We start from the raw sequence: 27,661 nt of genomic DNA, 5'->3' as shown, positions 1-27,661 counted from the left end.
CTGTGGGCTTGCTGATTCTGGGCAGGGGGCGGCTCTTTCCTGTCCAGGGACCTTGAGCTCTTTGGGGCCACCGGGACCTGCTGATCACACACACACCCCCGCGTTGCACCATCCGTGTCCGGCGAAGGCCAAGTGCCCGAAAGGACTCGGGAGCAGCAGGACAGGACACTGGGGGAGGGGGGCAGCAGGACAGGACACGGGGGGAGAGCACGGAAATCGAGGCGAGAGGAGACCCCGTTTCGGGGAGGAACGGGTCAGGCTTGCTGGGGGACCGTGTCGCACCGGGCGCAGCATGTCCCGTCCGTGGCGAGGCCCGCGAAGGGCGCTAGGGCTTCCCGTGGCGCGACCACCTGCGTCCGAGCTCGGGACGGCCCGCTGGACCCCTGCGAGGTGGGTCCCCTCGACTGCAGGGCCCAGGAGGGACGAGCCATCAGGCCGGGAGGGCGACCGCAGCCAGCCACGGCGGAGGCGCCCCGGCTCCTGCACGCAGCCCCGAGATGGAGGAGGCGGGCCGGGCGCGCGGGCTCCGCCAATCAACCGCCCGCGTTCGAATTCGCGTCCCGGCCCGGCCAATGGGGCGAGGCGAGCGGGGACCCGCGGCCCGGCCAATAGGAGCGCCGGGCGCGTTTGAAAACTAGGGCGGGCGGCGCGGCGCGGTGTGCGCCTGCGCGGGTGGCCGGCGCGCTGGGTCCGAGCGCGGGCGCTCGCGGGCGGGCTGGGACTGCGGTGCGAGCGGAGCGATGGGGAGCGGCGGCGGTGAGTGCGGGGCGGCCCCTGGCAGCTTGGGGTGCAGGGCGGGCTCGCACCCCTGGGACCCGGGACGGGGAGTCGCGGGCGCGCCGGGCCTCCTGCTCGCCGGCGCCCAGGGACGCGCGGTTTAAATGCCCCGGGAGGCGGCTGGTCTCGCGCGGCTGCTGTCCTACCCCCGACCCTGTTCCAGTTCTCCCGCAAGCAAAGGTTCGGGTTAGTTGTGGTGTAGCAAATGCGATCGCTGTCGTCCGTCGTGGGAGGCTGATGGCGCGAGCCGAGGGGCGAAGCGATGCGATGGGCTCGCCCGCTCACCTGGTGCCGCGCTGCGGACACCTGGCGGCTCCTGGTCAGCTGCGCTGCTGGGCTCTGCCGCGGGGTCTGGCGCCTGCGGTTCTTTGGGTTATTTCAGTGGTTGCCGACCCTTCCCGAGTGAAAGGGGGTGAAAGCTTTCTGAGTGGTAAAGGAGAAGAGAAATCCGAGAGCTCTTCGGGAGTTGGTCACTCCGGGTGAGGTGGCCACAGTGCTTGCTGACAGGAAGACCCGGAGGCGTCGCTGCAGAGGAGGACCCGAGGTGGTATCCCAGCGTGCTGCAGAGGGTCTGTGTCGCCTAAGAGAGGAAGCAGCTGTCCGTGGAAGGGCCCATTGCCCCGTTGCTCAGCACCTCGCTGACACTTGGCCTGCCCTTCCCAAGTTCTTGGCTTCCCTGAAAGCAGCCCTCCAGGAGACTGAGGAAGATCCTTAAGCGGCTCCCTAGTCTGCAGATAGAAGCCTAGCTATCCAGCGGAGGGTTGCCAGGGGGTGGACCATGCCCTCAGCCCAGCTGCCTTTGTCCCCCAGCACTGGTTGGCCTGTGGCCCCAGGAGCAGGTTGCCAGTAGCCGAGTCATGGTGTACCTGCTGTTGGCTGTCAGTTCTGCATGGGTGTTTGAACAAATCTGCTGTCTTGCGTTGTATTTTTTTAATTTGATTTGATTATTGGGGCTAGGAGGGTGGTTCTGGAGTTGGGCACCGCTGTGGAGCAGGGAATAGTAACCGCTAACTTCCGGTGCAACTTTTCTATTAATTGAGACTTGAGTTTTTTCTTCCCTCCAGTAATCCACTGTCGATGTGCCAAGTGTTTCTGCTATCCCAGCAAGCGGAGGATAAGGAGGCGCGCTCGGAACCTCTCCATCCTGGGTCTACCTGAAGACGTGCTCTTCCACATCCTCAAGTGGCTTCCTGTTGGGGACATCCTGGCCATCCGAGCTGTAAGTCCTGCCCTCCTGCCTGCAGCAGCACTCGGCGTGGCGAGAAGGCCAGCCCCCATCCTCTAGTTCACCTCACAAATGCCCACAGTAGCCAGGACTGGCACTCCAACTCTGTCTTGTGTGTGGGGTCTGCACTGACAGGAGTCTGGGGTAGGGGGATGGGCACAAAGCCCAGACGCCCCGAGGAGGGATGTCCACATTTGGACTGCGAAGGCATCAGCCTCCCACCCTTGGGCCTCACATTTTCTTTTCTGATTTATTTATTTAATATTGGAAAGTCAGATATACAGAGAGGAGGAAAGACAGACAAGAAGATCTTCCGTCCGATGATTCACTCCCAAAGTGACTGCAGTGGCCGGAGCTGAGCTGAGCTGATCCAAAGCCAGGAGCTCTTCTGGTCTCCCATGTAGGTGCAGGTCCCAAGGCTTTGGGCCGTCCTTGACTGCTTTTCCAAGCCACAAGCAGGGAGCTGGATGGGAAGTGGAGCTGCTGTGACATGAACTGATGCCCAAATGGGATCCTGGCAGATGCAAGGCGAGGATTTTAGCTGTTAGGCTACTGCACCAGGCCAGGCCTGGGCCTTACATTTTCAATATCAGAATGAAACCTTGGCCTTCCAAGGAGCATAGAGAAAACAAGGATGTTATCAATAGATACTTGTGAGAGGAATGTTCTAGTGACAGGAATCGCACGTGGGGCTTATCTTGTCTGTGGTAACATTAACACAGACAGTAATATTTACATTGCCTAAGAAACAAGAAAGCAGGCCATGGTAGTCTTGTGGTGGTGGCATAGCCCAGCAAGTTGAGCCACAGCCTGTGACAAGGTAGCCGACACCCCTCATCTGAGCCCTTCTGGCTGCCCTTGCAGGACCTATGTCCCTCCCCATGAAAGCCTCCAAAAAGCTGGTCTCTGGGCTCTTTGTTCCTGCAGCCGTGAGGTACACGCGTATCAGGAGGGCGCCTCCAGAAGGCAGGCTTCGTGCTGCGGAGAACAAGTCCTGCCTAGGGCACCTGCTTCCTGGTCAGCAGCTGGCTCCTCGGCTTCCCGTCCAGCTCGCCGCCAGTGGTCTCGGGGGGCAGCAGGTGCTGACTCGGGCCTCTGGGCCCCTACCACCCACAAGGGAGACACAAATGGCTTTTCTAGACGTTTAGGGAGTGAACCAGTGGGTGGAAGATCTCTCTCTCTAGCTTCCGCACCCATACTATTATTTATCTGACTCTCAAATAAGTAAATAAATCTTTAGGGGGTGGGACTGGCACTGTGGCTTAGTAGGTTAAACCTCCAGTTGCAGTGCCAGATCCCATATGGGCACCAGTTCGTGTCCTGGCAGCTCCACTTCCCATCCAGCTCCCTGTTTGTGGCCTGGGAAAGCAGTGGAAGATAGCCCAAAGCCTTGGGTCCCTGCACCCGCGTGGGAAACCCAGCAGAAGCTCCTCGTTTCAGATCAACTTGGCTCTGGCCGTTTGCAGCCATTTGGAAAGTGAACCAATAGGTGGACGGCCTTGCTCTGTCCCCTTCTCCCTGTAACTCTACGTTTCAAATGTAAGCGTCAGAGAGTGAGCCTCAGGAGCCAGGCTTTTGCGCTGTCCCTCAATGACCCTTCCTTCCTCCACTGTTCTGCAGGTGCACTCGCACTTGAGGGACCTGGTGGACAACCATGCCAGCGTGTGGGCCTGTACCAGCTTCCAGGAGCTGTGGCCTTCACCAAAAAACCTGCAGCTCTTTGAGAGGTACGCCCTGAGCTCACTCCCTTCCTTGCGCCTCTGAGTCTGACTCGGAACTGTTTCCCCTTCTCTGTTTTCCCTCATATTCCCACACAAGGGGCAACCCAAGACTGTGCATGTCATCCATCAAGGCCCCCCATCACTCAGCCCCACCTACTGTACTTCCCGGGTCCATCTTGGTCTGTTGACTCATTCCCATGTGATTCAGGCACAGGTGGCCTGCGTGGGTAGACTTTCTTGGGTCTAAGCTTTGTGGCTTCAGCATCACTCATTGCCAAATTCACTCCCTTGTGCCCATGAGCCAGGGTCAGCGCCAGGACCGCCGGCTACCTGTGCCATTGGCCACCCCTGGGACCATGTAGCTCTGCCAATGCCTCCTTGTTTCAACAGACTCAGAAAGCACAGCTTGGGTTGGGTCCACTCCAGCCCTCACCCACAGGGTTGTCAGGACCCCAGGAGGAGCCGTGCACCAAGGAACTCCCCCAGCCCCAGGGCTCAGCTTGGCCGGGTTAGTGGTCCGAGTTGCACATGCATCACTCCTGTCTGACCTTGGGCTTGCTCAGTGGTCTGGCAGCAGACACTGCCAGGTCACTCAGTCACCCGAAGCCCAGGCCACCTTTATTCACTCTGCTGTGCCTTGGACTGCTGCTCCTGACAGCTCGCCTGCTGCGTCCTCCCCTGAGCTCCATGCAATCGTAAACCCAAAAGCAGCCTTTGATATTGAACTCATGGCGGGTGGGAGGAGAAATTCATTCAGAAAATGGGTATGCTGGCAGCCAGTGCAGTGGTAAGCCATGACCCAGGGGGTAAGAAACTGCCACGTTGCGTGTTCCTCGTGTTGCAGGGCTGCAGACAGGGGCAACTTTGAAGCTGCTGTGAAGCTGGGCATAGCCTACCTCTACAATGAAGGCTGTAAGTGCTGCCCCGGCCCCTGGGGACTCTTCCTGTGTGTGTGAGCCCCAGGTCCCCCAAGAGCTGAGTCACCACTTCCCTTGTCTTCCTGGGAGCTCATGCCCAGAGCTGGTTGGCCTAGGAACACACAGGCATACTGACTGCGTTCCGAAAGAGTCGACTGTTGTGGTGGCCAATCCTGTTGTTTGGTCAAGCAGGAGGCCCCAAGCCGACTCGGGTGAGCCTGCATCTGCCCACACTGAGGGCTGCATGTGTGGGCAACCCCTCTCCGTGCCAGGCTCTGCTGGTGCCTTGGGACACAGAGGGCAGTGAGCCTCGATCACTGGGTGGCAGTAACACAGCTCCTGGAGGGATGATGGGGTGCTGGCTGCAAGGGGTGCTTTTCCTTGGCCTCAGGCCCTGGCATCTGGACTTCTGGCAGCACAGAGGAGGAAGGAGCCCCATGGCAGGTCCTTCTTTCCCAGGACACAGGGCACCTTGCGCCATGATGGCATAAGGTCAAACTCTGGAGCACTTCCCGCCCCCGAGAGGTGTGACCACGTTCGGTTCTATCCCCCTGCAGTGTCTGTGTCTGACGAGGCCCGTGCGGAAGTGAACGGCCTGAAGGCCTCGCGCTTCTTCAGCCTGGCTGAGCGGCTCAATGCAAGCGCAACACCCTTTGTCTGGCTCTTCATCCGCCCACCATGGTCGGTGTCTGGAAGCTGCTGCAAGGCCGTGGTTCATGAAAGTCTCAGGGCAGAATGCCAGCTGCCCAGGGTAAGTCCTGGCACACCCCGTGGACCACAGGCATCTGGTGCCTGAGGCTGGGGCCATGCAGCAGCACAGAGGACACGCGTTGGGGGGTGCTGCCAACCCGCCTGGTCTTGGTGCCAGGTAACAGAGAGAGTTGTGGGCGCTGATGGACAATTGAAACCAGCAGCCGTTGCAGGAGGCAGAGGGGTGGACAGCACAGGACCCTGAGCTTGCAGACCTAGGAAGGTGGCCCCGACTTGCTTCTCTTTGGGCAACTGTTTGGTTATTCACCCTGCAAGTGCCCATGGTAATCAATCCTAGAACCCGCCAAAGCCAGGTGCAGGGAACTCGACCCAGGTATCCTGCGTGGATGGCAGGGCCCAGGTCCTTAAGCCTCCCAGGATGGCATTTGTGGGAAGCTAGGAATCAGGAGAAGGGCCAGGCTGCCCCATTGGGTCCACAGGTACCCTAATGGCCAGACCTGACACCCACCATGCCTCTCTTGTTTTAAGACTCGCCGGGCGTCCATCCTGCACTGTGTGGGAAGAGTGCTGAGTCTATTCGAGGTAAGTGTGCTTGACCTTGTTTAATCTGTCCCTGGTCAGGATGCAGAAGGAGAGGGCACCCAGGCCCAAGGTCCAACCCTGGAGATCCCTAGTGGGCAGTGCCTGGGCCACTCTCGGGGCTAGGGGAGTGGTGTGGCCAAGCTCACCTTGCTGCACCCTTGGGAGCCCGTGGGGTACACAGGTGCTGCGTGAGCCGCCTTTGGGATCTGGAAGCTCTGCTGTTGCAGATTTAGGAAAACTGCCTCTGTCTTTCTTTGGGAACAAACGGGAAGGCAGGTGTTTTGGAGCTCCAGAGCCAAGCCAAATCCACACAGAAGAAAGGGCGCTGGGCCTGACTGGGGCTCTGAATCCATTTTGCCGTCGGCCTCCAGCAGTGTGTGTTTAGAGTTAAAGTCCCTTTTCCTCTGATGGAGTTAGGGTCTGTTCTGTCAGCGTGTGTCTTGGGAATGGGGTGGACGGCAGCAGCGGGGGTGGGAGTTGGAGAGTGCTGCAGTATGGAGCAGAGACCGAGAAAAGAACCCACTCTGCTCGGACCCACTCCAGGACGAAGAGAAGAAGAAGCAGGCCCGAGCACTTTTTGAAGAATCTGCTCACCAGGGATGCCTGGCCAGCTCGTACCTCCTCTGGGAAAGTGACAGGAGAGTGGACGTAAGTGGCTGGCTCTGGAAAGGGAGGGATCGTGTCAGCCAAAGGCACAGTCTGGACACTGCCCTGGGACCAGGGTTGATGTTCCTGGCCTCTGGGGAATCTGCTGTTAGCAACTCCCAGTTACCACTGTCACTTGGGGTTAGCACAGCCAGGTACCTCCTGTGGGTATTGGGACATTTAAGAACCCATTGAGTTGATTCTGGGTTCTTCCTTAGACTGTATTTAAGGTTTGGTGCCTCTTCCCATTGACAGATGTCAGATCCCGGACGATGCCTGCACAGCTTTCGGAAACTCAGGGACTATGCTGCCAAGGGCTGCTGGGAGGCACAGGTAACAGGAAGTGGAGTGCAGGAGCCTCTGTCTTGGTGGCCTCCTGGGACAGCCCTGCCTGGGCTTCTTGCAGGAGACCAAGGGGTGCAGGGAGATGGGGCTGGAGCTCAGGCCATAAGGCAGCCAGATTCATCCCCACGCACTGTCCACAGTTGGGGTGCAGGGTAGGCTTACCCTCACAGCACTCGCTGAGGCTGCTCCCAGGGTGCCCTGCTCACCGCCACGTCCAGCCTCAGCACCTGCCTGGGCTAGCTGCTAGGAGCAGACAGACGTGTGCGCGCCATGGGAGCAGTTGTGCTAGGTTGTTGGGAAAGTTGGTACACCCAGGGCAGACACGGCATTTTTCTGAACATTCCATTAGCTGGTTGAGTCTGAGGTCATAGTGCATGCTGGGTAGGATTTTCGGCCCTCACGACCACCTGCCAGAGCACGTGCCACAGGCCACTCTGCCATCAAGGAAATCAAGGCCACCCTTACCCTGCCATTTACCTTCACACGGAAGCCTTCTTGAGGCTCCCTATTCAGCTTGTGGCCTCCCCCCTGGAGCAGGTAACTCACACCTGGGAATGGACGGGTAAAAGCTTAGTTTTTTTTTGTTTTTTTTTTTTCTTAAACCATGCAATCAAAAGACTGAGCACCTGTGCCGAGGTGGGAACGCACCTGGCATGCGGTTGTAGCCCTTCAACCCTGCTCAGCTGTGCTGGGGCATTTGGCATCCCATGGAATGCCCAGCCTTGATACCCTGTTCTGCTCCCACCCCAGCTTCCTGCTCATGCAGGCCCCGGGAGGCAGCGGTGACGGCTCGTGACTGTAGCTGTCCCGTGTGCCCTTGCGTGTGGACAGACCTCAAAGCCACCACTGCTCTTCACACTTGTGTCTTTCCTTCCTCAGCTGGCCTTAGCCAAAGTCTGTGCCAACGGGCAGCAGCTGGGGCTGGATGCGAAGGCGTCCGCCGAGATTGTGAGCCAGCTCTTCCAGGCGTCGCAGGCCGTCAGCAAGCAGCAGGTCTTTGCTGTGCAAAAGGGACTCAACGACACGATGAGGTGAGGCTTCCCGCCGCGCGACTTGATGTGGCAGCCAGCCCACCAGCTTCCTGCTCCCTGGACACGTCCGTCCTCCCTCTGGGCCCCTTGGGGCTGCAGGGTGGCATCCTTCTAGAGCGAGCAGCTTCTGCAGCTGGGGCCTAGCCTGGCCTGTGTCCTGGCCTTGTGAGCATGTGGGTGTGACTACCATCAGCCCAGGATCCCCTTTTGCTCTGAGGTTGGCCATAACATGCCTTAGCATTGGACTGCTGTGAGAAGGGTGTGTTAGGAGGCCACAAGACCAATGGAGGAGTTGTTTGCAGCTTGCTCATTTAACTGTTTCCATTGTCTAGTATGATTGTCAATCCAGTACAGTCCATGCGCTTGGGGAACCCCTGGCCTGCTCACAATGAGTGCACTGTTCACCACCTGGGCACTTGACCCTGTGCCCATTGTTCTAGGAGCACAGGGAGACCCTTAGCTCCCACCCCCCGTACCCCCTGCCCTACCCCGCCCTCCTGTCCATGGCACAGTTTGCGTCCCTGCTGCTCTTGAGTGACCTCCCTGCTTCAGGATGTACTCCTGCAGAAAGGGGTTCACTCTCTCCAGTGTCCCTGGACCCCAGCTCGGGCCATCTGGGGAAAAGGCACATCTCAACTCTTGGGGGGCGCAGGTGAGGATGAGATGAGACCCCAGTGTGTGTCAGCAGGCCGTTGCTGGCGCTGCCCTTCTAGCTCCAGGCTGCCGTGGAGCCATGCAGTAAGCACCCCATGGTGCAGGGTGAGGGCAGCCCGTGTTGGCCTTAAGTCCCTTTTCCCCTTTGAGAATTTTCTCCTGTCCCAGGACCAGTGATCCAGCCCCAAACAGACTGCGTCAGCTGCATGCCTCCCACCTGGGAGTTGGGGTCCGTCTCTCTCTTGGTGCTCTGAGGTGTTTGCCTCTGTGAACAGTGCACGATGGAGGCACAGGGCCCACGGGGCCAGTGATGAGCCAGGACCCTGCACGCCACAGCTTGTACCTCCAGGCGCTTGGTGTGGCTGCAGCACTGCCGCTCTGTCCACAGATACATTCTCATCGACTGGCTGGTGGAAGTGGCCACCATGAAGGACTTCACTAGTCTGTGCCTGCACCTGACGGTGGAGTGTGTGGACCGCTACCTGCGCAGGAGAGTGGTGCCGCGATACAGGCTGCAGCTGCTGGGCATCGCTTGCATGGTCATCTGCACCCGGTGAGGAGCTGCCGCCCCCGCCGGCAGGATGGGGTGTGTAGTGTGCTTCCGCCGTTTCCTGAGTCACAACCCCTGCTAGGTTCTCAGAATTCACACGTAAAAAATGTTCGAGGCGAGTCCTCAAGCATGGTGTCTGTCTCGTGTCCTCCCCAACTTGGGACATTTTCAGGATTGGGGTGCGGCCGCACATCAGCCAGCACCCCTGTGACCTCACTTTGGGCCACCTTCCTCTGGCTGGTTTTGGAGGCTCACGATGCATCTGGCCTTTGCTGGTTGTCCTGCCCTGGCCCCCTCGCGCAGCTGGCCATTTCGCCCAGGACATGCCTTCCAGCATCCTTACCTGCGCAGCCTGCTGGGTGAGGAACCATGCTGTGAGTTAGAGACGCGGTGAGCCAGGCAGAGGGGACAGGACCTGGCTCCTTCTTGCTCTGACACCTGTAGGTGACTCCTCTACCTTCCCCCGAGGTCAGTCACATGGCCAACATGGGACCCGACGAGTGTCGTCTCCAGGTGGCCGTGTACACCCAAAGGAGGGCCACTTTAACAGATTGGGAGAATGTGGGCGTGGGGTCAGCAGACCTGGCCACATCTGTCCACAGGACTCCATGTTGAGTTCTTGGACCGGAATCCTAATATAGGTCTTCTGCCTGGCCCTCACACAGTGTCTGACAGCACCTAAGACTGTAAGGCCGCGTCACAGGCTACCAGCTGGCTCACGGGGGTGTGATAACCACTTTGTCTCAGAGCAGTGCCTGCCCTCCCCACTGCCTCGTGCAGGCCTGTGCCCCAGGGAGTGGCCCTTGCGCTTCCAGGCCTGTCAAACTGACGACAAGCATGAGCACTGTGGAGTTGCAGGACAGGGCAGCTGGGCTCAGCTGCAGCCCACAGGCACTGGCAAAGGAGCCTTCAGGGTCTCTGGGGCAAGCTGCTCCTTGCTGGCCGAACAGTGTTCACTGCCTCCGGCAGACAGATGCCCATGTGCAGGCACCGTGCTGGGTACAGACTTTGACACCCTTGCAGCCCTGTACCCTGTCTTCTGGTTCAAAGACCTTACCATCCTCTGGAATTAAGTCACTTACACTTAGCTGGTGGTCATTGTCTACCTGACCCTGCCTTCGTCTATATGATGTGGCTCTCATCCTCTGTCCAGCACTGTCTCCCACTGTGGGCCCCAGCATCCACTGTAACCACCTGTCACCAAAGTCGTCCCTCCTTACCCCAAGGCCCCAAGTTTCAACCCTGCCCATCTGTAACTGGGCTCCAGTTTGAGTGGCCACCTGTGTACTGCAGGTTCATCAGTAAGGAGATCCTGACGATCCGGGAGGCCGTGTGGCTCACAGACAACACGTACAAGTACGAGGACCTGGTGCGCATGATGGGCGAGGTCGTCTCCACCCTGGAGGGCAAGATTCGAGTAAGTGCCCTCCTTCCCTTTCCTTGTCTGGCTTTGAGGCTGTGGGTAGGACAGGAGGAGCTGGGGCCCTCTAGCCCCCAGCTTGGGATTGACCCCCAGGGGTTCCCCCAGGAGGCTTTTGACAGCAGCTCTCATGGCCATATCCAAAGCCATGGAGCAAGAGGGCATGGTGTGCTCCGTCGTCACTGTGGTATAGACATCACCCAGGCTGACCCAGACCCCACATCCATCGCGTGGGGAGCCCTCTGGTTCCTGAACTCCATGCCTGCTGCCTCTCCCCAGATCCCCACTGTGGTCGACTACAAAGAGGTCCTGCTGACACTGGTCCCTGTGGCGCCAAGGACCCAACACCTTTGCAGCTTCCTTTGTGAGCTGTCCCTTCTGCATACCAGCCTGTCCACCTACGCCCCAGCTCACCTAGCTGCCGCGGCCCTGCTCCTGGCCAGGCTGACCCATGGGCAGAGTAAGGAGCAGCCCCCGGTGGGGAAGGCTGGAGGGATGGAAGGAAAGGCAACTCCAGAAGGGGCGGGTGAGGTATCCTCAGGCTTTGGATGGTGAGCCTGGGTCTTTCCAGAGCTGTTACAAAGGGACCACAACTCTCCAGGAGTCTCCAGCGCAGGATCCTAAAATCTATGGGGTGGCAAGGGTCAGGTGGCCATCACAGTGGCCCATCCATCCCCACCTGCTCTCCTCCCCAGCACAGCCCTGGACCCCTCGGTTGTGGGACCTCACTGGATTCTCCCACGAAGACCTCTTGCCCTGTGTTCTGAGCCTTCATAAAAAATGGTGAGTCTCCTGCCGGGCGCCAGAGGGTGTCGCTCCCCGCGAAGCTGTTGGTCCACACACGCAGCTCTGCCCTACTGGGTTTTGTACAAAAAGTCTTCCTCAGAGCCATGTTTCTTTATTTATTGGAAAGGCAGACATGGACAAGGATCTCCCATCTGCTGTTGATGCCCCCAGTGCCCACAGGGGCCGGGGCTGGACCAGGCCAAAGCCAGGACCCAGAGGACAAGAGCATCTGTGTCCTGGGCAGCGGAAGAGCTGCGATCAGCCTGAGTGTGAACCACCAGACTGAGCTGGGAGGGACACAGTGCGGTGGGGCAGCCAGGGGCCAGGGTTTGTGTCAGGCTATGGCCAGCTCCAGCTTGCCCCTTGCAGCCTCACGGACAGACTTACGCCTCCCACTTTCTGTTCCCAGCAGCCTGGGGTGCCCCGTCACACACTCTGGGGTCCTTGGCCAGGGAGCTGCCTTGCTCTTCTTGCCCTGAGACTCCGCCTGCCTCTTGGGAGTCTGGCCCGCTTCTGGAGTTCATTTGCTGTCTAGGTTTCCGCTCCAACCCAGCCTGGCGCACCTGCCCAGGTGCTTGGCAGATGCCCTCTTCACCAGCTGCCTCTCCCCCGGGTCACATTTGCTGTGGCCGCAGTCCTGACAGAACCTCAGGCGTCCCATCTTTGCCTCCTTCACCCCTGCAGCCAGGCAGCCGTGTGGTGTGACACACTGGTTCACAGTGGGGTCTGGTGCTCGGACACAGCTGCCTGTGACACACATTCATACTCACACTCACACAAACACAACCTCCCAGTGGAGCTGCCCCAGCTGTGGGCACCTCCCTTGTACTCCAGTGGAGGGGCTTCTCTGTGATTTCAGGATGAACCAGGACTCGCAGGGCAGCCTCTCCTCGGGGCAGCCCACTTCTCACCGTACCCCCATCATGGGAACCCATTGGCACCCTGGGAATCTGACGCAGGCTTTTCCCCACTGAGATCTCCTGAACCGATGGACAGATAGCGAGGAGGAGAATGGTCAGGAGGCAGTGTGGCCATCACCCACCCCCGCTCCCCCTAGCCACAAGTGGATACCAAAAAACATCGTTTGGCTGTGTTTAAAGAGATCGAAACTGTCTGACATGATATCCTCACGGTTGTGTGGCCAGCAGCAGTCCATTTTAGTTCATTCTCGCCACCACCGACAGAATCCCGGGCCCCTTACTGTCACTCAGATATCTCCAGCCACCTCAGCCTTGGCGATCATGCATAGTCTGCTGCCAGTCCCTGGGTCTGCCCACACTGGTCGCACCGCATCAAGGCGTGCCTGTCTGTGGCCCCTTGGCATTATGTGTTGCCAGGTCATCTGTCATGGCATGTGTGGAGTGTGCCCATGATGTGCCACATCACCTTTTGGGTTCCCACTCACCCACAGCTGCAGGGCACCAGGTGCACACCTCTTCCTTCCTCTGGGGTGCACACTCGAGCATGGGGCGGGCCGCTGCTGGCTTTGCCTGTCCGAGGCCCTGCCAGGCTGTTTCCCCATCTCATTGCCAGGATGGCCAACAGGGGCTGGCGCCAGTGCAGGGTACCTCACACGTGCCCTCTGTGTCCATGTTTCCAGCTTCCATGATGACGCCCCCAAGGACTATAGGCAGGTGTCCCTGACAGCCGTGAAGCAGCGGTTTGAAGACAAGCGCTATGAGGAAATCAGCCAGGAAGAGGTACCCCCTTCAGCCCCCTGTTCCCGCACCTGGCCGGGTGCCCCTCCCCACCTCACCTGTCCCTACAGGTGCTCCTTGCTGACCCACTGCCCCTCACACCTGGCTAGGTGCCCATCCCTGACTTGGTGCCCCTCACACCTCATCACCTTGCCTGTCCCTGCAGGTGCTGAGCTATGGCCAGTTGTGTGCTGCACTGGGAGTGACACAGGACAGCCCGGAGCCTCCGTCCTTCCTCGGTACAGGAGACATCCACACCTTCCTCAGCTCGCCGTCTGGGAGGAGGACCAAGCGGTGAGTGTGCACTCCAGCCTCAGCGCCTTTGCCCAGCCCTGCTCCTCACCCACCTGGAGAACTCACACTGAGCCTGCATAACCCAGCAGGGCCCCCCACCTCCCCTGTCTGCTGAGGGCTAGCACCGTTGAGTGGGGTACAGGTCCAGGCAAGGCTACCACAGGTGTTTTCTGGGGCACAGGCCCTGGTAGCACACTCCTGCCCTTTAGGGGAACCCTGGGGAAGCAGCAGGCACATAAACAGCTAAGCCAGAGTCCCTCCCTGTGCCAGGTGGGAGGGGGCACCACGTCTACTCTGACACACACACACACACACACACACACACACACACACACTCGGGGGGCGGGGGCTTGTAGCCCCTACCACGAGCACAGCTTTGCTGTGTCCAGACATGCCTTTCCCACCCCCCTACCATAGCTGGCAGTGTCAGGAATATGCCCGCACTCCCAAGTAACACCTGACCCCAAGCGGGTAGATGGGTCAATGCTGCCCCGTGCAACCTCTGTCCGGCACAGCTGGCATCTCATTCAGTCAGTGTCCCCAAGAGTGTCCTGGTCCTACCAGTTCCCAGAAGATTCCAGTGCTTTGCCTTGGCTCCTGCTATGGAGTGAGCTAGTTGGCCTCTTATCCAGGCCCCCTCCTGCCCTGACTTCCTCTCTCGAATCTACAGCGAGAACCCAGGCTATACAGGCGGTAGAGGCAGGTGTCAGGACTGGGATGGCCTGCAGCACGGCCGCCTGTGACCAGGGCTCCCGGGCTGTGTGTCCTTCTCACCACTGCAGGAAGCGGGAGAACAGCCTGCAGGAGGACAGGGGCAGCTTTGTCACCACGCCCACGGCAGAGCTGTCCAGCCAGGAGGACACCCTGCTGGGCAGCTTCCTGGACTGGAGCCTGGACTGCTGCTCCGGCTACGAAGGCGACCAGGAAAGTGAGGGCGAGAAGGAGGGAGACGGTGAGTATGCCAGAGGCTCACGCCAAGGTGGACCCATGCACCACATAGCCAGTTTCTGGAGTGTCTGGTGTCTCCACCACAGAAGGGAGGGTGCGCTGACAGAGGAGAAACTGTCCGTGTTCAGCTGCAGCAGAAAGGCCCCTGGGACGGGGCAGAACTGGCTGGAGCTCCTAAGGTCCTTCTGAGGAAGAAGAAATTCATTTGTTAAAAGTCCTAGAGAGGGACACCTTCCGTCCACTGGCTCACTGTAAATAACCAAAGGGCCGGGCGGAAGCAGGAGCATGAACCCGACCCAGCCCGCTCCACCTGACGAGATCCTGGGCTATTTTTAATGTTTTCCCAAATGTGTTAGAGAGCAGGATTGGCAATGGGGCAGCCAGAATTCACTGGTGCCCCACCCGTGTGAAATGCCACATCAAAGGCAGCAGCTTAGGCTGATGACCAGGATTCTAGCCCTAGTCCGATCTTTCGCGAACCTTCTTGGAGCTGAGCTCATGGGTACTTGCGCTCCTTCCCCTACTGCCTTGCAAACTACACTGTCCACCTCGGCCTCCCAGGGAAGCCCCAGATTGGGTGTTTCTTGCTGTTGTGTCCACTGGTGACTCAGTCCAGTTACTATTTGTTATCATCTGTCACCATGCTCAGTCAGTAGGCACCCAAAAGAGAGTGACAAGGCAGGGGCGGGTACCTGCCCAGGGCCTCCCTGGCTGCAGTATGACTGGTGCCCGTATGCTCGACTGTTCTTGCAGTGACAGCTCCCAGTGGTGTCTTCGATGTCACGGTCGTGTATCTGAACCCCGAGCAGCACTGCTGCCAGGAGTCCAGCGACGACGAGGACTGTTCAAGCAGCACGGACCGCCGGTCACCGGGACCTGAGCCTGCCAGCCACAGCAGGACCGTGCTGGCCAAGGACATCACAACCTCAGGATACTCCTCTGTCAGCAGTGCAAGTCCCTCTGGCTCAGTGGACAGTGGCTCAGGGGGCCCTCCCCACTCTACCTCAGTGCCAGCCACAGGCAGCACCTCCCACACACAGCCTTGCCACCATCAGGCCAGGAAGTCATGTCTGGAGTGTCGGCCCCTAAGCTCCCCAGACAGCAGTGTTCCCAGGCCACAGGTGAAGCGGAAGAACCTGTCAGCACACGATGGGGCCGAGGAGGAGGAAGAGGACATGAACTTGAGCTTCCTGAAGCTGTGAAATGCCAATGTGTCTGCCGCCATGCCTGTCTGCTGAGGGAGGGCTGCCAAGAGCGGCAGGCGGAGGCTGGAGCCCCAGGGCCAGCACCAGGAGCAGAGCAGGTGGCCTGTGAGGCACGGGGTCCAGCCCCGGGTGACCAGTCAGGCAGGTGTCAGCGTGGAAAGCTGGAGCTCATTACCTGCAAAGTGCAGACCCCTAGCAGTCGCGCACCCCCCCCTGCTGCAGCTGCTTGGTTTAAGGGCTGCTGTGGGCCGGACCATGACAGTCTCTGGGGTCCTGAAGACAGCCCCAGGTCCTCCTTCCTGTGCCTCAGCCCATGTTTTAGAACTTGTCTTGTCCGCCCCACAGAAGGATGTGTGCTCCCCAAGGTGTCCACAGGAAACTCTTTTTTTTTTTTTTTTTTTTTTTGCGCACTGAATTCCTGGACCAATGTTTCCAATTCTTATTTCTATGCTTCCTTACTCTTCCAAGATGAAAACAGAAAAGATCACCAATGTTGTTTAGGCTCAACTGAGAAACAAAAACCCATCCCCGTGCCATCTTCACACTCTGGGTCCAACAGGCTTTAGCCAGACATAGGACTGTAAAGGCAGCTGAGGGGTCTGAGGTAGCAGAAGTCCGACTGCTGATGGCTGCGGTTTTGCTGCCACTGAGGCAGGTCGGCTGCCCAGGGCCGGCCATGTGCCCGGGCAGCCTGTCCACTTCTCATCCGGCCTGGGCCATCCTGCAGCCTCTCCACTCGGCCAGCAGCGCGCCCTGAACGCTCTGAGCCAGAAGGCAGGGTTGATTCTGTGGTGCCCCCCTTGTCCACAGGGCCCTGGCCGCCCACCCTGACTGCCCCCTGGACGTGTGTGAACCTGCTTCCTGTCTGCACAGGGGCCAGAGATTCCTACCTCACAGGGTTGTTGTGAGGATTAAATGTGACAAGGACTGTTGCCAGGCTCTGTGTGTGTCCCTTGTGGCCACTGGGGGGGGCACCCTGGAGGTGCCTGACTCATGTGGGGTCTCCTGCCTCTGCTGTGGCTGAGGGCACACTCCCCAAACCCATTTCACAGACAGGGGTCCCCTGAAACACCTTCCTGACCTTCCCCTTGGCAGGGCCCCACACCCCTACTGCCTTCCTGGCTGCCTTGGGGTCTGACCGAATTGTCCATCAGTTTGTCCAGTTTCCCTGGGCCCTGCTGCTTTCTCTTCCAGTGATGTTCCTGCTCACCACTGTGTCCCAGTAGCCTCTCAGCTGCGCTCAGCGATGGTCCACCCCCAGAGCAGGCCCCGTGCCGCTGCAACCCCCTGCCCAGCATCCATCCCTGCTTTCCCGCTGGCCAGGCCTGCTCCGGGGGTCGCCTCCCGCAGCTGCCCTTCGGGGGCGGGGCCGTGAGCGCGGCCTCGGATTGGGTGGCCTGACCGGGGGGGCGGGCCTCAATCCCGGAAGGGGCGGTGCCTGGCGGCGGCGCCAAAGTACAGCGAACTCGCGGAGCGGTTCCTGCCTCCATGCTGCCGGCTGAGTGCTCCCGCCGGTGAGGCCCGCGCGCGGGGGCCGGGGGGACGGGAGGGCGCGGGCCGGCCGGCTGCTGAGCCGTCGCTGTCCCCCCACCCCGCAGCCTGCTGGCCGAGCTGCAGGGCGCGCTGGACGCCTGCGCCGAGAGACAGCAGCAGCTGGAGCGGAACCTTGGCGTCTGCCGACGGCTCCTGCGAGCCTGGTACGCAGGTCCCGGGACCCCTTGGGAATTGAGCTCTGCAAACTCGCAGGCTCTGAGACGGGTGGGCTGCCCGAGCCAGCGCTCTAGGGCACCCAGGGCCCTGCCTCCTGGCCACGCTGGGCTTTCCCACATCTTTGCAGGGAACCAGCCAAGACCTTGGCTCCAGAGCTTCCTCCCGGACCAGAAACCAAAGAGGAGGACCCGACTCTAGGTAACTCAGCCACCCATCTTCTCCGCATGCCACCCCAGGCCTGTCTCTCCCAGTGGCCAGAGAAGAGGGACACTGCCTGCCGTGGTTCTTTTCCACAGTGTGCACCCCCATCCCCCAAGACCTGCAAGAGCTGGAACTTCTGACGCAGGCCCTGGAGAAGGCTGTGCGGGTGCGTGAAAGTGTCTCTAGGGCCGCAGCAAGAGATAAGAAGGCCGCTGGCTGGCAGCCTGGGTCCTCCGCTGCTGCCTCGCTCAGGACCACAGCCTCAGCGTCCAGCCAAGGGGGCCTGCATCCGTCAGGGCCAGGACCCACCAAGGGCATTCGCCAGGCCGCAGCGCCTGCCAAGGACGGCCCTGAGCACAGGCCTTCGCCAGGCGGAAGGGATGGGGTCCTACCTGCCAAGCCTGGACACAGCCTTGAAGACCAGCAGGCAGCCCCGTTCAGTGCTGCTCAGGCCTTAGCAGCCTTCACACTCGAGGAGCACGGGTAAGTCTCCCAGACCCTCACTGGACAAACTGCCTTCTGTGTTTAGCTGCCCCGGCCCTGGCTGGCCCCAGCAGGCAGAGGATTAGGGTGCCAGGGAGAGCGGCCGTGAAACTGGAGGTGGGCCATGAGACCCTCGGGCACACCCAACTGGCAGGAAGGAGCAGCTGCCTGCAGCCACCACACCGAGCAGACCAGGATCTGGGATGGGAACAGCACCAGCGGCCTCATCTCGGCACTGGGCTCTGTGGTCCCCCAGGGCCACCCTGAACCCCGGTTTTTGTGACAGGAGGCTGTTGCATTTGCCTGCGGCCCTCAGGAAGGCAATTTCCCAGAACTTCCGGTGAGCCTGGGTCTTTCCCTGAGCTGGGGTGGAGAGAAAGCCACAGGAGTGCCACCCGAGCGGGAGCAGGCAGGCCTGACTTTCTAGGAGGTCCCCTGCTGGTCTGCCTGCTAGGAGTGGGCGGGCATGGCGGGCCCCCAGCTCTGCCACTCGCAGACTACCAGGCCCTCTCTGGAGGTGACGGCCACCTGAGTTGCGTTGACGTCATACGTGGATTTTTACACACAGTCTCCCAAGGACAGACACAATTGTCAGTCATGAGTGGGCCTTCTTTCCTCCCACACATCCCCTTAGAGTTTCCCATAGCAGGACGGTTCTGCCCCTGGTCCTGGTCCAGTGTCCTGTTGGTGCCCCGAGACCTCTGGATGCCCCTCCTGCAGGCGAGCACTCAGCCTGAGTTCCCCTCCCCTGGCCCTGGCCGACTTCCAGGCAAGGTTCGGCCCAGTGGGCTAGAATAACCTGACCCTCTGTGGTTCCTGGTGTGTGTGTCCCAGCCTGTGGGCCCAGCTCAGCTCTGTGCAGACCAGTGACTCCTTGGATGGTGCTGCTGCAGCGGCGGCCAAAGCCCACTTCCTGCAGAAGCTGCAGGTGGCTGTATCCTTGCAGGCCCACGGGAGCCGTGGCCGGCTTCTGGCTCTAAACTTTGCAGGTTTGAAGGGTCACTCTCCAGTCTTGGGCATGGCAGGGGCAGAACCTGGCCACAGAGGTTTCCTTGACCTGTGTCCAGTCTGGCTGGCCCAGCCCGGGGCTCAGTGATGCCGAGGTGCAGCTGCATTTGCGCTGTCTGCGGAAGGCCTGTTCAGTGATGAGACTGCACATGCAGGAGGCGCTCGCCACAGGTCAGGGAGGGACTGGTGAGCACTGGAGGGGTGCTTGCAGGAAGGGGGTCAGGGCTTCCCGAGACCCAGCCTGCCCTCCCTGCCCTGCACACAGTGCCCACCGACTGGATGCAAGAGTACCACTGCCTGCTCACCCTGGAGGGGCTGCAGGCCATGGTGGGCCAGTGTCTGCGGAGGCTACAGGAGCTGCGAGCAGGTGAGGCCCTACCCTGCCCCCTGGCTGAGGTCCACACCCTTGTCGGGATGCGTTGGGCAGTGTTGCCCAAGCCCTATGGAAAGGCCAGCAGCCTGAAGACCAGAGGCAGGCAGGCTGTAACGGTGCCAGCTTCACAGTGCACTGGCTTCTCCAGTTGTCCCTTGGGGCCAGCCAGCTGCCCTCTATCCCCATGTCTTGGGACAAATGCCATCTTTGTTGAGTGCACTGATCTGTCCACCCCTGGTGGCGTTGCATCCATGTGAGTCATGTGCTGGCAGGTGACTTGCCCCGTGTTACCTGGATCGGCCGTCTGCAGACCAGCAGCTCCTACCCTTTGTGATTTTTAGTCGCTTTGAGGTTTTGTTTTTCAAAGACTCATCTCTTTATTTACCTGGAAGGCAGAGTGACAGAGACTCCTAGAGAGCTCCCATTCATGGCTTCATTCTCCAAATGTCTGCAAGGGCCAGGCCAGAGCCAGCAGTCAGGAGTCTCCCTCGTGAGTGACAAGGACCAGGGTTTGCAGCTTAGAGAGCGAAGGACTGAGCCAGTTCCCAAAGAAGTCCTAAAGGGAGGTCCCACAGCAGAGCCAGGGCTGGGCCTTGGGCAGGGTGCTTCCTCTGCCCTCTCAGCAGTGCTGGAACAACCCCCAGGACCACACCCTGCAAGATGGCACCACCAGCCCTCTGTACCCCATGAAGACAGAGCAGGCCCTGCCGGGCACCCCCAGCTTCTCCTCTACTCTGGCACCCAGGAACTGCAGACCCTGGCGGCCCGCAGCCTACGGGTGGCCATGCTGGACCAGCAGATCCACTTACAGAAGGTACTTGCAGCACAGCGGGTGCCTGGGCAAGCAACAGCCAATGCGCTGGACTGTGGCTGTCCCCCTTCCGTGGGGCTGCAGTAGGGAGTGGGGAAATGGTAGTCCCAGCCCGGGTGTGGCCTGGACTGGAGAGCCTGTCCCATCCCCCTGGGCCTGGGGCTGCAGGTACCCTAGGCGATGCTGGAGCATGGGCAGCTGGAACCCTGCCCCTCAGCCACCAGTCAGGAGCCCCAGCTTAGTTGCTCAGAACAGGACCCCTGAAGCCTCACTGCCCCCCACCCAGGTCCTGATGGCAGAACTGCTCCCGCTAGTGGATTCCCAGGAACCACCCAGGCTGGGCCTGTGCCGCGCCCTGCATAGCCTGCTCTGCGAGAGCGGCGAACACTTCCTCACCATCCTGCGAGATGACCCAGTGGACGGCCCTGCTGACTGAGGCCTGGGCACAGAAGCAAGTTCCCTCCCAGCGGGGCACAGCCCGGGGCCTCCAGGGTGTCTTCCACACATGAAGCCCCTCAGTGGTGACGGAGGGTCTCCCTCACGTGGGGTCTGGGCTGCTTCCTGAATGTGCCCAAGACCTTGGGGAGCCTTGGTACCCACGTTCCTTGTGTGACTTTAAATATAATTTAAACCCACCACAGATCTAGGCTTAGTGGGATTTGTTTGTTTGCTTTGTCAATCACCAAGTGTCATCAACAATGTGAATATCCGTTCTGTAGAAGCCTAAAGGCCAGGCCACTCCAGGGGGACATCTGCTCCAACACGCTGAGCCCTTCCCAGGAAGGACGGGCCTGTCCGGGTTTTCCTGCACGGCTGCTCTCTTCCCACTTCCACCTGTCCTGGGCAAAGCAGGTGTCACTTCCCTGCGAAGGCAAGAAGGCTCCAGCAGCCACCTGTAGCAGAATGTGAAACTGCATTGCCCAGATGTCCCCACCGAGGGCAGTGCTTGGCCTGCGGGCTGGGGCTTCAGGGAACAAGTACTGACCGCCTTGCCGCATTGCCAGCATTCCTCAGAGCTGTGTCCAGGCAGGAGGTCGGTGACCCCTGGAAAGCAGCATGGCATGGTGCAGCTTGGGGTAGTTACCCAGCCCCAGCACACGGTTACGGCGCTCTGATAAGGGTTGCTGGGATCCATACTAACAGAACCAAATTGGGACATAAAACTAAACTTTGTCATGAAAGTGATGTGGGTCCTGGGACCACATCGTATGCGTTCCCAGCACAGGCCAGCTACACCCTCCTGGTCCTCCCTTCACCGCAGCCAGAGCTCATGTCCAGCTTTCCCTGGGGAAAACCTCCCGCCACTCGGTTGTGCTTCCACAGCAGACCGGCTGCCCAGGACCGCTGCAGCTGGTCCACCTGCTTTTCTGCCTTCCACCCCTACCGGAAGTCAGCCGCCCCTCACGTTCCTGCAGACACAACAGCCTGCTGGGGTGGAGAGGGGGATTCCAAATAGGTTCCCATTTGTGAACACTCCCGTGCAAATTCACACCCATTCAGATGGCCGTCCCCCGGGTCAGGAAGGGGGCAAGCCAACCCCTGCGTCACCGCGTCTTGAGCCAATCGGCTGTGACTTCGCGGGTGTGGACGTGAGCAGGGGCTTCAGTGGGCATCCACCCCGACCGGAACTCAGCGGCAGCGGCATGAGCACACCCGGGTCGCAGGCCGAGGAGGCCACCTCGGACCCTGTGCCGTCCCCGCCAGGACGCATACCCCCAGAGCCACTGGGCACCCTGCGCACACTGCTCCTGGCTACCGGCGGCGCAGGGAGCTCCTGGCCTTGCTGTGTCCTGCCGTTCGGCGCCCTGGCTACGCTGGCTGGGGCAGCTGCCACAGCCATCACCTTCTCGCTGCGCGGACCCCTCCTGGACTTGGCCCAGAGCGCATCGCTGGCTGCACTGGGCGGAGGCCTGGGGCTCCTGATCGCCGCCTGCCTGTGCTGGCACACTCGGAGGTGGCGCAGGCGGAGGGAGGGGGGTGGCGGCCGGCGGGAGCTGGAGATGCCCTGAGCCCGCGGGCACGAAGCCCCCTCCCAACAACAGGGCATCATCCCACTACGACTTGGCAGGCCTGGTGCACACCCGTCCTGGAAGCCTCCGCCCTAAACTATTTTATCCCCCTGTCCTTAACAGACAGTGCTAGCAGCCTTTGCCTCCCCCTCCCGTCACCCACCCAGAGTTCCTTTGGCGTGAGGAGCTGGTCACGACTGCAGAGATGGGAGGGAGCCTGTGTGCCCCGCCTGCCTGGAGGACAGGGAACTGAGGGAGGTGCAGCGATGGGACTTGGACTTGTGTGACCACCCCAGTGGTGAGGTGCAAGCTTGCTATGTCCCCTGCCCCCCCAGCTGTCCACCTCCCACACTGATTTGGAAGCCCCTCAAAGCACAGCAGGCCCCAATAAATGCAGCATATGAACAAGTGGTGGCTTGCCAGTGTCTCCAGGTGACACTAGGTCCTGGGCTGGGCTGGGAATTATTTATGAGCCCCTGCTTTTAGGGGGAAAACCTCTGGCTCCCCTATCCCTGAAAGACCAGCAGATGACTCTGGGTTCCCCACCCCCTGGAACAGGCGGTTGGGGGAGGGTGGGGAGGTGCAGCCTCTTTGTTTCCCAAGGTGCCACAACTGTGGGAGGGGCGAGAGGCCGCCAGTCCGGGACTGGGCACAGGTGGCTGAGCTCCCTGGGGATAGGGGGCCTTGCCTGAGGCTGTGGAGAAGGATCTCCCCAACTCCCATCACGCCATCTGGAGACCAACAATAGGGACCCGTGGCTAATGTGTGCAGTAGAGTGCTCCTGCCACAGACTCCTCCCTGGAGAGCAGTGGATGGAGACCCCTACCAGCTGACCCCAAGTAGGACTGAGCCCCAGGTGCTTGCTTCTGCCCACCCCTCATGTTCAGTAGACCCCAGCTCATGGGGAAGCTGGGCCACAAAACCCACTCCCAAGGACCAAGGTGGAGGAGGCACCCCGACAGCCTGCAGGGCTGGCAGCCTGGACTTGGTCTCAGGCCCAGTGAACACCCAGAGCTACATCATACATCAGGCTTCTCTCCAGGATCCCAGAATAACCACTCTCAGCCACCTCACTCCCCTCCCAGAACTCATCACATCCTGGCAAGGCAGTTTCTGGACTTGGCCTCACCCCCAGCCCTGTGCCAGGTCCCTCGTCCATTTGGGTCACCACGAAGCTGAGGGACTGGGCTCTGGGCTCAGTGTTTGTGGTTGTCACTCTTTTCTACCGACCCCGAGCCTGGCTGAAGGGGGAGCCCCACACGCAGCTGTTCCTGCTGGCCCAGTTGGCCTCCGTTCCCTCCTCTGTCTCCTGGCCTCTTCCATCTTCCTACCAGTCCTTGCAGCATCTGTGGCCCCATCCAGGTTGGCAGCACTGCCTGCATGGACCTGCCCATGAGGCCTGAGCCAGCTCTCGGCCTGGGGGCCAAAACAGAGCGTGCAGCCTCTGGGCTGCCCTGGCCCTTCTGCCCAGGGTTGCCACCCCAAGCCCTCTCTTGGATGTGTGCCTCTCTGTCAGTGAGAGTCAGGCACTGGCTGTCAACATCCAGAGCTTTCTCTGGTCCCTCTTGGCTAGAGCAACTCCCAGGTCACCCCAGGCCCCCAACTGGACTTCTGCCTCACTTTCCTTGTACATGCCTGCTGGCAGGAGCCACCTGTAGCCCGCCTCTTCCCACAGATCAAACCACAGGCCCTCCCTTCCACAAAAGTCCTCCGCAGCAGGGCAAGCCCTGTAAGCCCAAGGGCGACCTAGTGTGCTGTGTCGCCCCCCCCTTTCCATTCCCTTCCTGCCTGCCCCAGCTGCTGGGCCCAACGGGTTGATCCACAAGGACATGCCAAGACCTGGGCTCAGAGTCCGCCGGGAACAGATGCCCAGAGGCCTGATATACTTAGAGGTAAGAGGCTGACCTCGGGACCAAGCGTCCCTAAGCCAAATGCCAGTGAAGCCCTGGCTGCTCTACTTCTCAGCCAGCTTCCCAGAGAAGACAGCTTGAGCTTCTGCCACCTGCGTGGGAGACTGACGGAGCTCCAGTCTCCTAGCCCAATCCTGCCTGTTGTCATGGAAGATGAACCAGCTTTCTCTGCCATCCAAATTAGTTAAATATGTTTTCAAAAAGTTTGACCTGACATCTCCCGGGGAGAAGCCAGTGGGGAAGAAGACTCCACGGTGTCCGGCTCCCAGGTGGGGCCTCCTCGTAACACCCCCAGGAACCAGGCCATTCCCTCAGCACACAGACCTGGGGAGGGATTCGGCTGGTCCGCTGCAGCTGGCTGCTGGCTGCCCTGGAGACACCTCGCCGGCAGGGAAAGAATCCAGGGTCCCAGCCTGCAGGTCCCGGGCTGGCTGCCTGCTGAGCGTCCAGCAGAAGACCACCGGATCCAGGCCCAGCACGTGGCAGAGCCCCAAGAGCAGTGCAGGCCTGGCTCGGGCAACAGACCCCGCTGGGTGGTCCTCCACCAGCCGCAGGAGCTGAGCCGCCCCTCCCCAGACCCCTCCCGCCAACGCATTCCTAGCGCCCCGCGGCCCCTCCTTCGGCCCCGGGGCCTCCCAGCCCCCCTCCCCCCGCAGGCCCCAGCCCGACTCTGAATCTGCTTCTGATTCCGGCTGTGCGGACGAGGCCCCCCTCCCCTCTTCTCCCTCCTACCCGCCCGAGCAGCCCCGCCCCCGGCTGGGCCCAGGCTTACTCCTGCTGCGCCCCCCACCCCCTCTTGGCATAGCTCGCGCGCCCTCGCTGCAGCCGGGAGGAGGCGGCGGTCCTGGGCACCCCAGGCCCCGCCCGCCCACGGCCCTTCCCGGGAGGCCGGGAGACCCGCTTGGGCCGGCCCTCGGAGGGTGAGTGCGAGGGGACGGCGGCGGGTGGGGCCTCTGCAGGCGGAGGCACCGGGAGCGGGTGCGTCGCCTGTCACCGCTCCAGGCCCAGGGGGAGGACGCGCCAACGTCCCGCGGCTGCACTCGGCCCGGGGCGCGCCCGCCGCCGCTCCCTCCTCCGGGCTCGGCCTGGGGCCGCTTGGGGGGCTCTGCTCACTGGGCACGGCGAAGCCAGCACGCTGCGCTTTTTCCTCCCCGAGGGCGACGTACCTGGCTGACCCGCGGCGGCTCCGGCCATGCCCGGCTGGCCCTGGGGGCTGCTGCTCACGGTGGGCACCCTCTCCATCGCGCTGGGCTCGGGGCCGCTGGCGCCTGCCGACCCCTGCCACGACGAGGGGGGTGCGCCCCGAGGGTGTGTGCCGGGCCTGGTGAACGCAGCCTTGGGCCGCGAGGTGCTGGCGTCCAGCACGTGCGGGCAGCCGGCCACTCGGGCCTGCGACGCCTCGGACCCGCGGCGGGCGCACCCCGCGACGCTCCTGACCACGCCGGGGGCCCCCGCAGGCCCTACGTGCTGGCGCTCGGACTCCTTGTCCCAGGCTCCCTTCAACGTGAGCCTCACAGTGCCCCTGGGCAAGGCTTTTGAGCTGGTCTTCGTGAGCCTACGCTTCTGCTCCGCTCCACCTGCCTCTCTGGCTCTTCTCAAGTCGCAGGACCACGGCCGCAGCTGGGCGCCTCTGGGCTTCTTCTCTTCCCACTGTGGGCTGGACTATGGCCGGCCACCGGCCTCTGCCCAGAGCCCGGCTGGCCCCGGGCCAGAAGCCCTGTGCTTCCCTGCCCCCCAGGTGCAGCCGGACGGGGGTGGCCTCCTGGCCTTCAGTGTGCAAGATGGCAGCCCGCCAGGCCTGGAACTGGACAGCAGCCCAGTGCTCCAAGACTGGGTGACCGCCACCGACATCCGCCTCGTGCTCACCAGGCCTGCAGGGCCGGGAGCCACCTCGGAGCCAGAGACCACCGCCCCTTACTCCTATTCGGCCACTGAGCTGCAGGTGGGCGGGCGCTGCAAGTGCAATGGGCACGCCTCACGGTGCCTGTTGGACACCCAGGGCCAGCTGCTCTGCGACTGTCGGCACGGCACAGAGGGGCCTGACTGTGGCCGCTGCAAGCCCTTCTACTACGACAGGCCGTGGCAGCGGGCTACATCCCGGGAAGCCCACGCCTGCCTCGGTGAGGCCTTGGAGGGAGGCCTGGGGACCCCAGCCGGGGCCCGCTGGCCCCTGACCCATACCTTCCCGCAGCTTGCTCCTGCAACGGTCATGCCCGCCGCTGCCGCTTCAACATGGAGCTGTACCGACTCTCGGGCCGCCGCAGCGGGGGCGTCTGCCTCAACTGCCGGCACAACACTGCGGGCCGCCACTGCCATTACTGCCGCGAGGGCTTCTACCGCGACCCTGGCCGGGCCTTGAGTGACCGGCGGGCTTGCAGAGGTGAGCCTGCCCCCTTCCCCCAGCACCCCTGCTGGGCCAGGACCCCAGGGGGCTCCTCAGCAGGCCTTCCCCACCTCTGCTCTCAGCCTGTGACTGTCACCCTGTTGGTGCGGCCGGCAAGACCTGCAACCAGACCACGGGCCAGTGTCCCTGCAAGGATGGTGTGACTGGCCTCACCTGCAACCGCTGCGCCCCTGGCTTCCAGCAGAGCCGCTCCCCGGTGGCACCCTGTGTCAGTGAGTGACCCTGCCCCCACCCCAGGTGGCCGGTCGCGCCCTCTGCCCCTGCGCCCGGCATCACAGGCCCCTTGCCGCCGTCTCCACAGAGATTCCTGTCCCTGGACCAACCCAAGAAAGTATCCCTGTGGAGCCCCTGGGTAAGTGGACGCTGGGCAGGAGCCCAGTTTGGCAGGGAGGCGGGCCTGCGGGGTCCAGAAGGGAGCGGTGCTGACCGGGCCTTGGTCCCCTCTCCCCCAGACTGCGACTCGCACTGCAGACCCGCGCGCGGCAGCTACCGCATCAGCCTGAGGAAGTTCTGCCGCAAGGACTATGGTAAGCCGCGCCCGGGCGCTGCGCCCGCGCCCCCCACCCCGAGGCGCCCCGCCTGACTCGCCCTCCCGCCTTCCCCGCAGCGGTGCAGGTGGCGGTGAGCGCGCGCGGGGAGGCGCGCGGCGCGTGGACGCGCTTCCCGGTGGCCGTGCTCGCCGTGTTCCGGAGCGGCGAGGAGCGCGCGCGGCGCGGGAGCAGCGCGCTGTGGGTGCCCGCCCAGGACGCGGCCTGCGGCTGCCCGCACCTGCTGCCCGGCCGCCGCTACCTGTTGCTGGGGAGCGGGCCGGGGGTCGCGGCGGGGAGCGTCGGAGGTCGGGGTCCCGGGCTCAGCGCCGCCCGCGGAAGCCTCGTGCTGCCCTGGAGGGACGCGTGGACGCGGCGCCTGCGGAGACTGCAGCGGCGAGAGCGGCGGGGGCGCTGCGGGGCGGCCTGAGCCGGGGCTCGGAGGCTCGCGGCCTCCCGGGGCGTCACAGCCGTCGCCCCTCTGGGTGCTAAGGGCTCCCAGGACGGGCGGTGGACGCGTGGACACCCTGCCCCGCACAGGGGCGTGGGGACGCGGGTCTCCTGCATGCCCCCACCTCGTGCCTCTGCCCTCGCCAAGGGGCACCGAGGAATCCCCAAAAGCCGTGAGCCCCATGAGATGCCTGTGTCCTCCGACCCTCTAGCCCCGTCCCCCGCCCCCGTGGGGAACGCGTCCCCCGCTCCACTGCCCAGGGACTG

General features: G+C 61.8%; 3 protein-coding genes across 5 annotated transcripts; all 3 read left to right on the top strand.

Moving 5' to 3' along the window:
• Nucleotides 1-740: 740 nt before the first annotated feature.
• On the top strand, nucleotides 741-16,439 carry LOC121151746 (cyclin-F-like). 2 transcript variants are annotated; one of them, XM_040973528.1, is made up of 17 exons: nucleotides 741-756; nucleotides 1,842-1,996; nucleotides 3,623-3,729; nucleotides 4,568-4,635; nucleotides 5,198-5,391; nucleotides 5,880-5,933; nucleotides 6,477-6,575; nucleotides 6,834-6,911; nucleotides 7,803-7,954; nucleotides 8,997-9,161; nucleotides 10,452-10,575; nucleotides 10,858-11,038; nucleotides 11,274-11,361; nucleotides 12,965-13,064; nucleotides 13,228-13,355; nucleotides 14,138-14,307; nucleotides 15,057-16,439. In XM_040973528.1, the coding sequence occupies exons 1-17, from the start codon at nucleotides 741-743 to the stop codon at nucleotides 15,503-15,505; spliced, it is 2,328 nt and encodes a 775-aa protein (XP_040829462.1). In that variant the 3' UTR covers nucleotides 15,506-16,439. The 2 variants fall into 2 exon arrangements, with proteins under 2 accessions (XP_040829462.1, XP_040829461.1); XM_040973527.1 differs by having other exon boundaries at nucleotides 6,477-6,581.
• Nucleotides 16,440-16,952: 513 nt separating this feature from the next.
• On the top strand, nucleotides 16,953-21,512 carry LOC121151755 (tubulin epsilon and delta complex protein 2-like). 2 transcript variants are annotated; one of them, XM_040973542.1, is made up of 10 exons: nucleotides 16,953-17,022; nucleotides 17,107-17,205; nucleotides 17,346-17,416; nucleotides 17,515-17,902; nucleotides 18,189-18,242; nucleotides 18,737-18,836; nucleotides 18,970-19,081; nucleotides 19,176-19,277; nucleotides 19,928-20,097; nucleotides 20,381-21,512. In XM_040973542.1, exons 1-10 carry the CDS (start codon nucleotides 16,997-16,999, stop codon nucleotides 20,528-20,530), a joined length of 1,272 nt encoding a protein of 423 aa, XP_040829476.1. In that variant the 5' UTR covers nucleotides 16,953-16,996; the 3' UTR covers nucleotides 20,531-21,512. The 2 variants fall into 2 exon arrangements, with proteins under 2 accessions (XP_040829476.1, XP_040829475.1); XM_040973541.1 differs by having other exon boundaries at nucleotides 19,907-20,097.
• A 3,693-nt stretch (nucleotides 21,513-25,205) lies between these two features.
• LOC121151754 (netrin-3) lies at nucleotides 25,206-27,374 on the top strand. Its single transcript, XM_040973540.1, has 6 exons — nucleotides 25,206-26,133; nucleotides 26,205-26,393; nucleotides 26,480-26,629; nucleotides 26,719-26,769; nucleotides 26,870-26,944; nucleotides 27,025-27,374. The coding sequence occupies exons 1-6, from the start codon at nucleotides 25,206-25,208 to the stop codon at nucleotides 27,372-27,374; spliced, it is 1,743 nt and encodes a 580-aa protein (XP_040829474.1).
• Nucleotides 27,375-27,661: the final 287 nt, after the last annotated feature.

The sequence above is a fragment of the Ochotona curzoniae genome, unplaced genomic scaffold (assembly GCF_017591425.1).
Source record: "Ochotona curzoniae isolate NIBS_2020 unplaced genomic scaffold, NIBS_Ocur_1.0 contig_2321, whole genome shotgun sequence".
NCBI lineage: Eukaryota > Metazoa > Chordata > Mammalia > Lagomorpha > Ochotonidae > Ochotona > Ochotona curzoniae.
This window is presented reverse-complemented; position numbering and strand designations above follow the sequence as displayed.

Coding starts and splice junctions, on each gene's coding strand:
- LOC121151754 (XM_040973540.1), top strand. CDS start 25,206: ATGCCCGGCTGGCCCTGGGGGCTGCTGCTCACGGTGGGCACCCTCTCC. Junction 26,134..26,204: donor GGAAGCCCACGCCTGCCTCG/GTGAGGCCTTGG, acceptor ACCTTCCCGCAG/CTTGCTCCTGCAACGGTCAT. Junction 26,630..26,718: donor CCCGGTGGCACCCTGTGTCA/GTGAGTGACCCT, acceptor CCGTCTCCACAG/AGATTCCTGTCCCTGGACCA.
- LOC121151755 (XM_040973541.1), top strand. CDS start 16,997: ATGCTGCCGGCTGAGTGCTCCCGCCG. Junction 17,023..17,106: donor CCGGCTGAGTGCTCCCGCCG/GTGAGGCCCGCG, acceptor CCCACCCCGCAG/CCTGCTGGCCGAGCTGCAGG. Junction 17,417..17,514: donor AGAGGAGGACCCGACTCTAG/GTAACTCAGCCA, acceptor TCTTTTCCACAG/TGTGCACCCCCATCCCCCAA.
- LOC121151746 (XM_040973527.1), top strand. Junction 6,912..7,802: donor AGGGCTGCTGGGAGGCACAG/GTAACAGGAAGT, acceptor TTCCTTCCTCAG/CTGGCCTTAGCCAAAGTCTG. Junction 13,065..13,227: donor AGGAAATCAGCCAGGAAGAG/GTACCCCCTTCA, acceptor CTGTCCCTGCAG/GTGCTGAGCTATGGCCAGTT.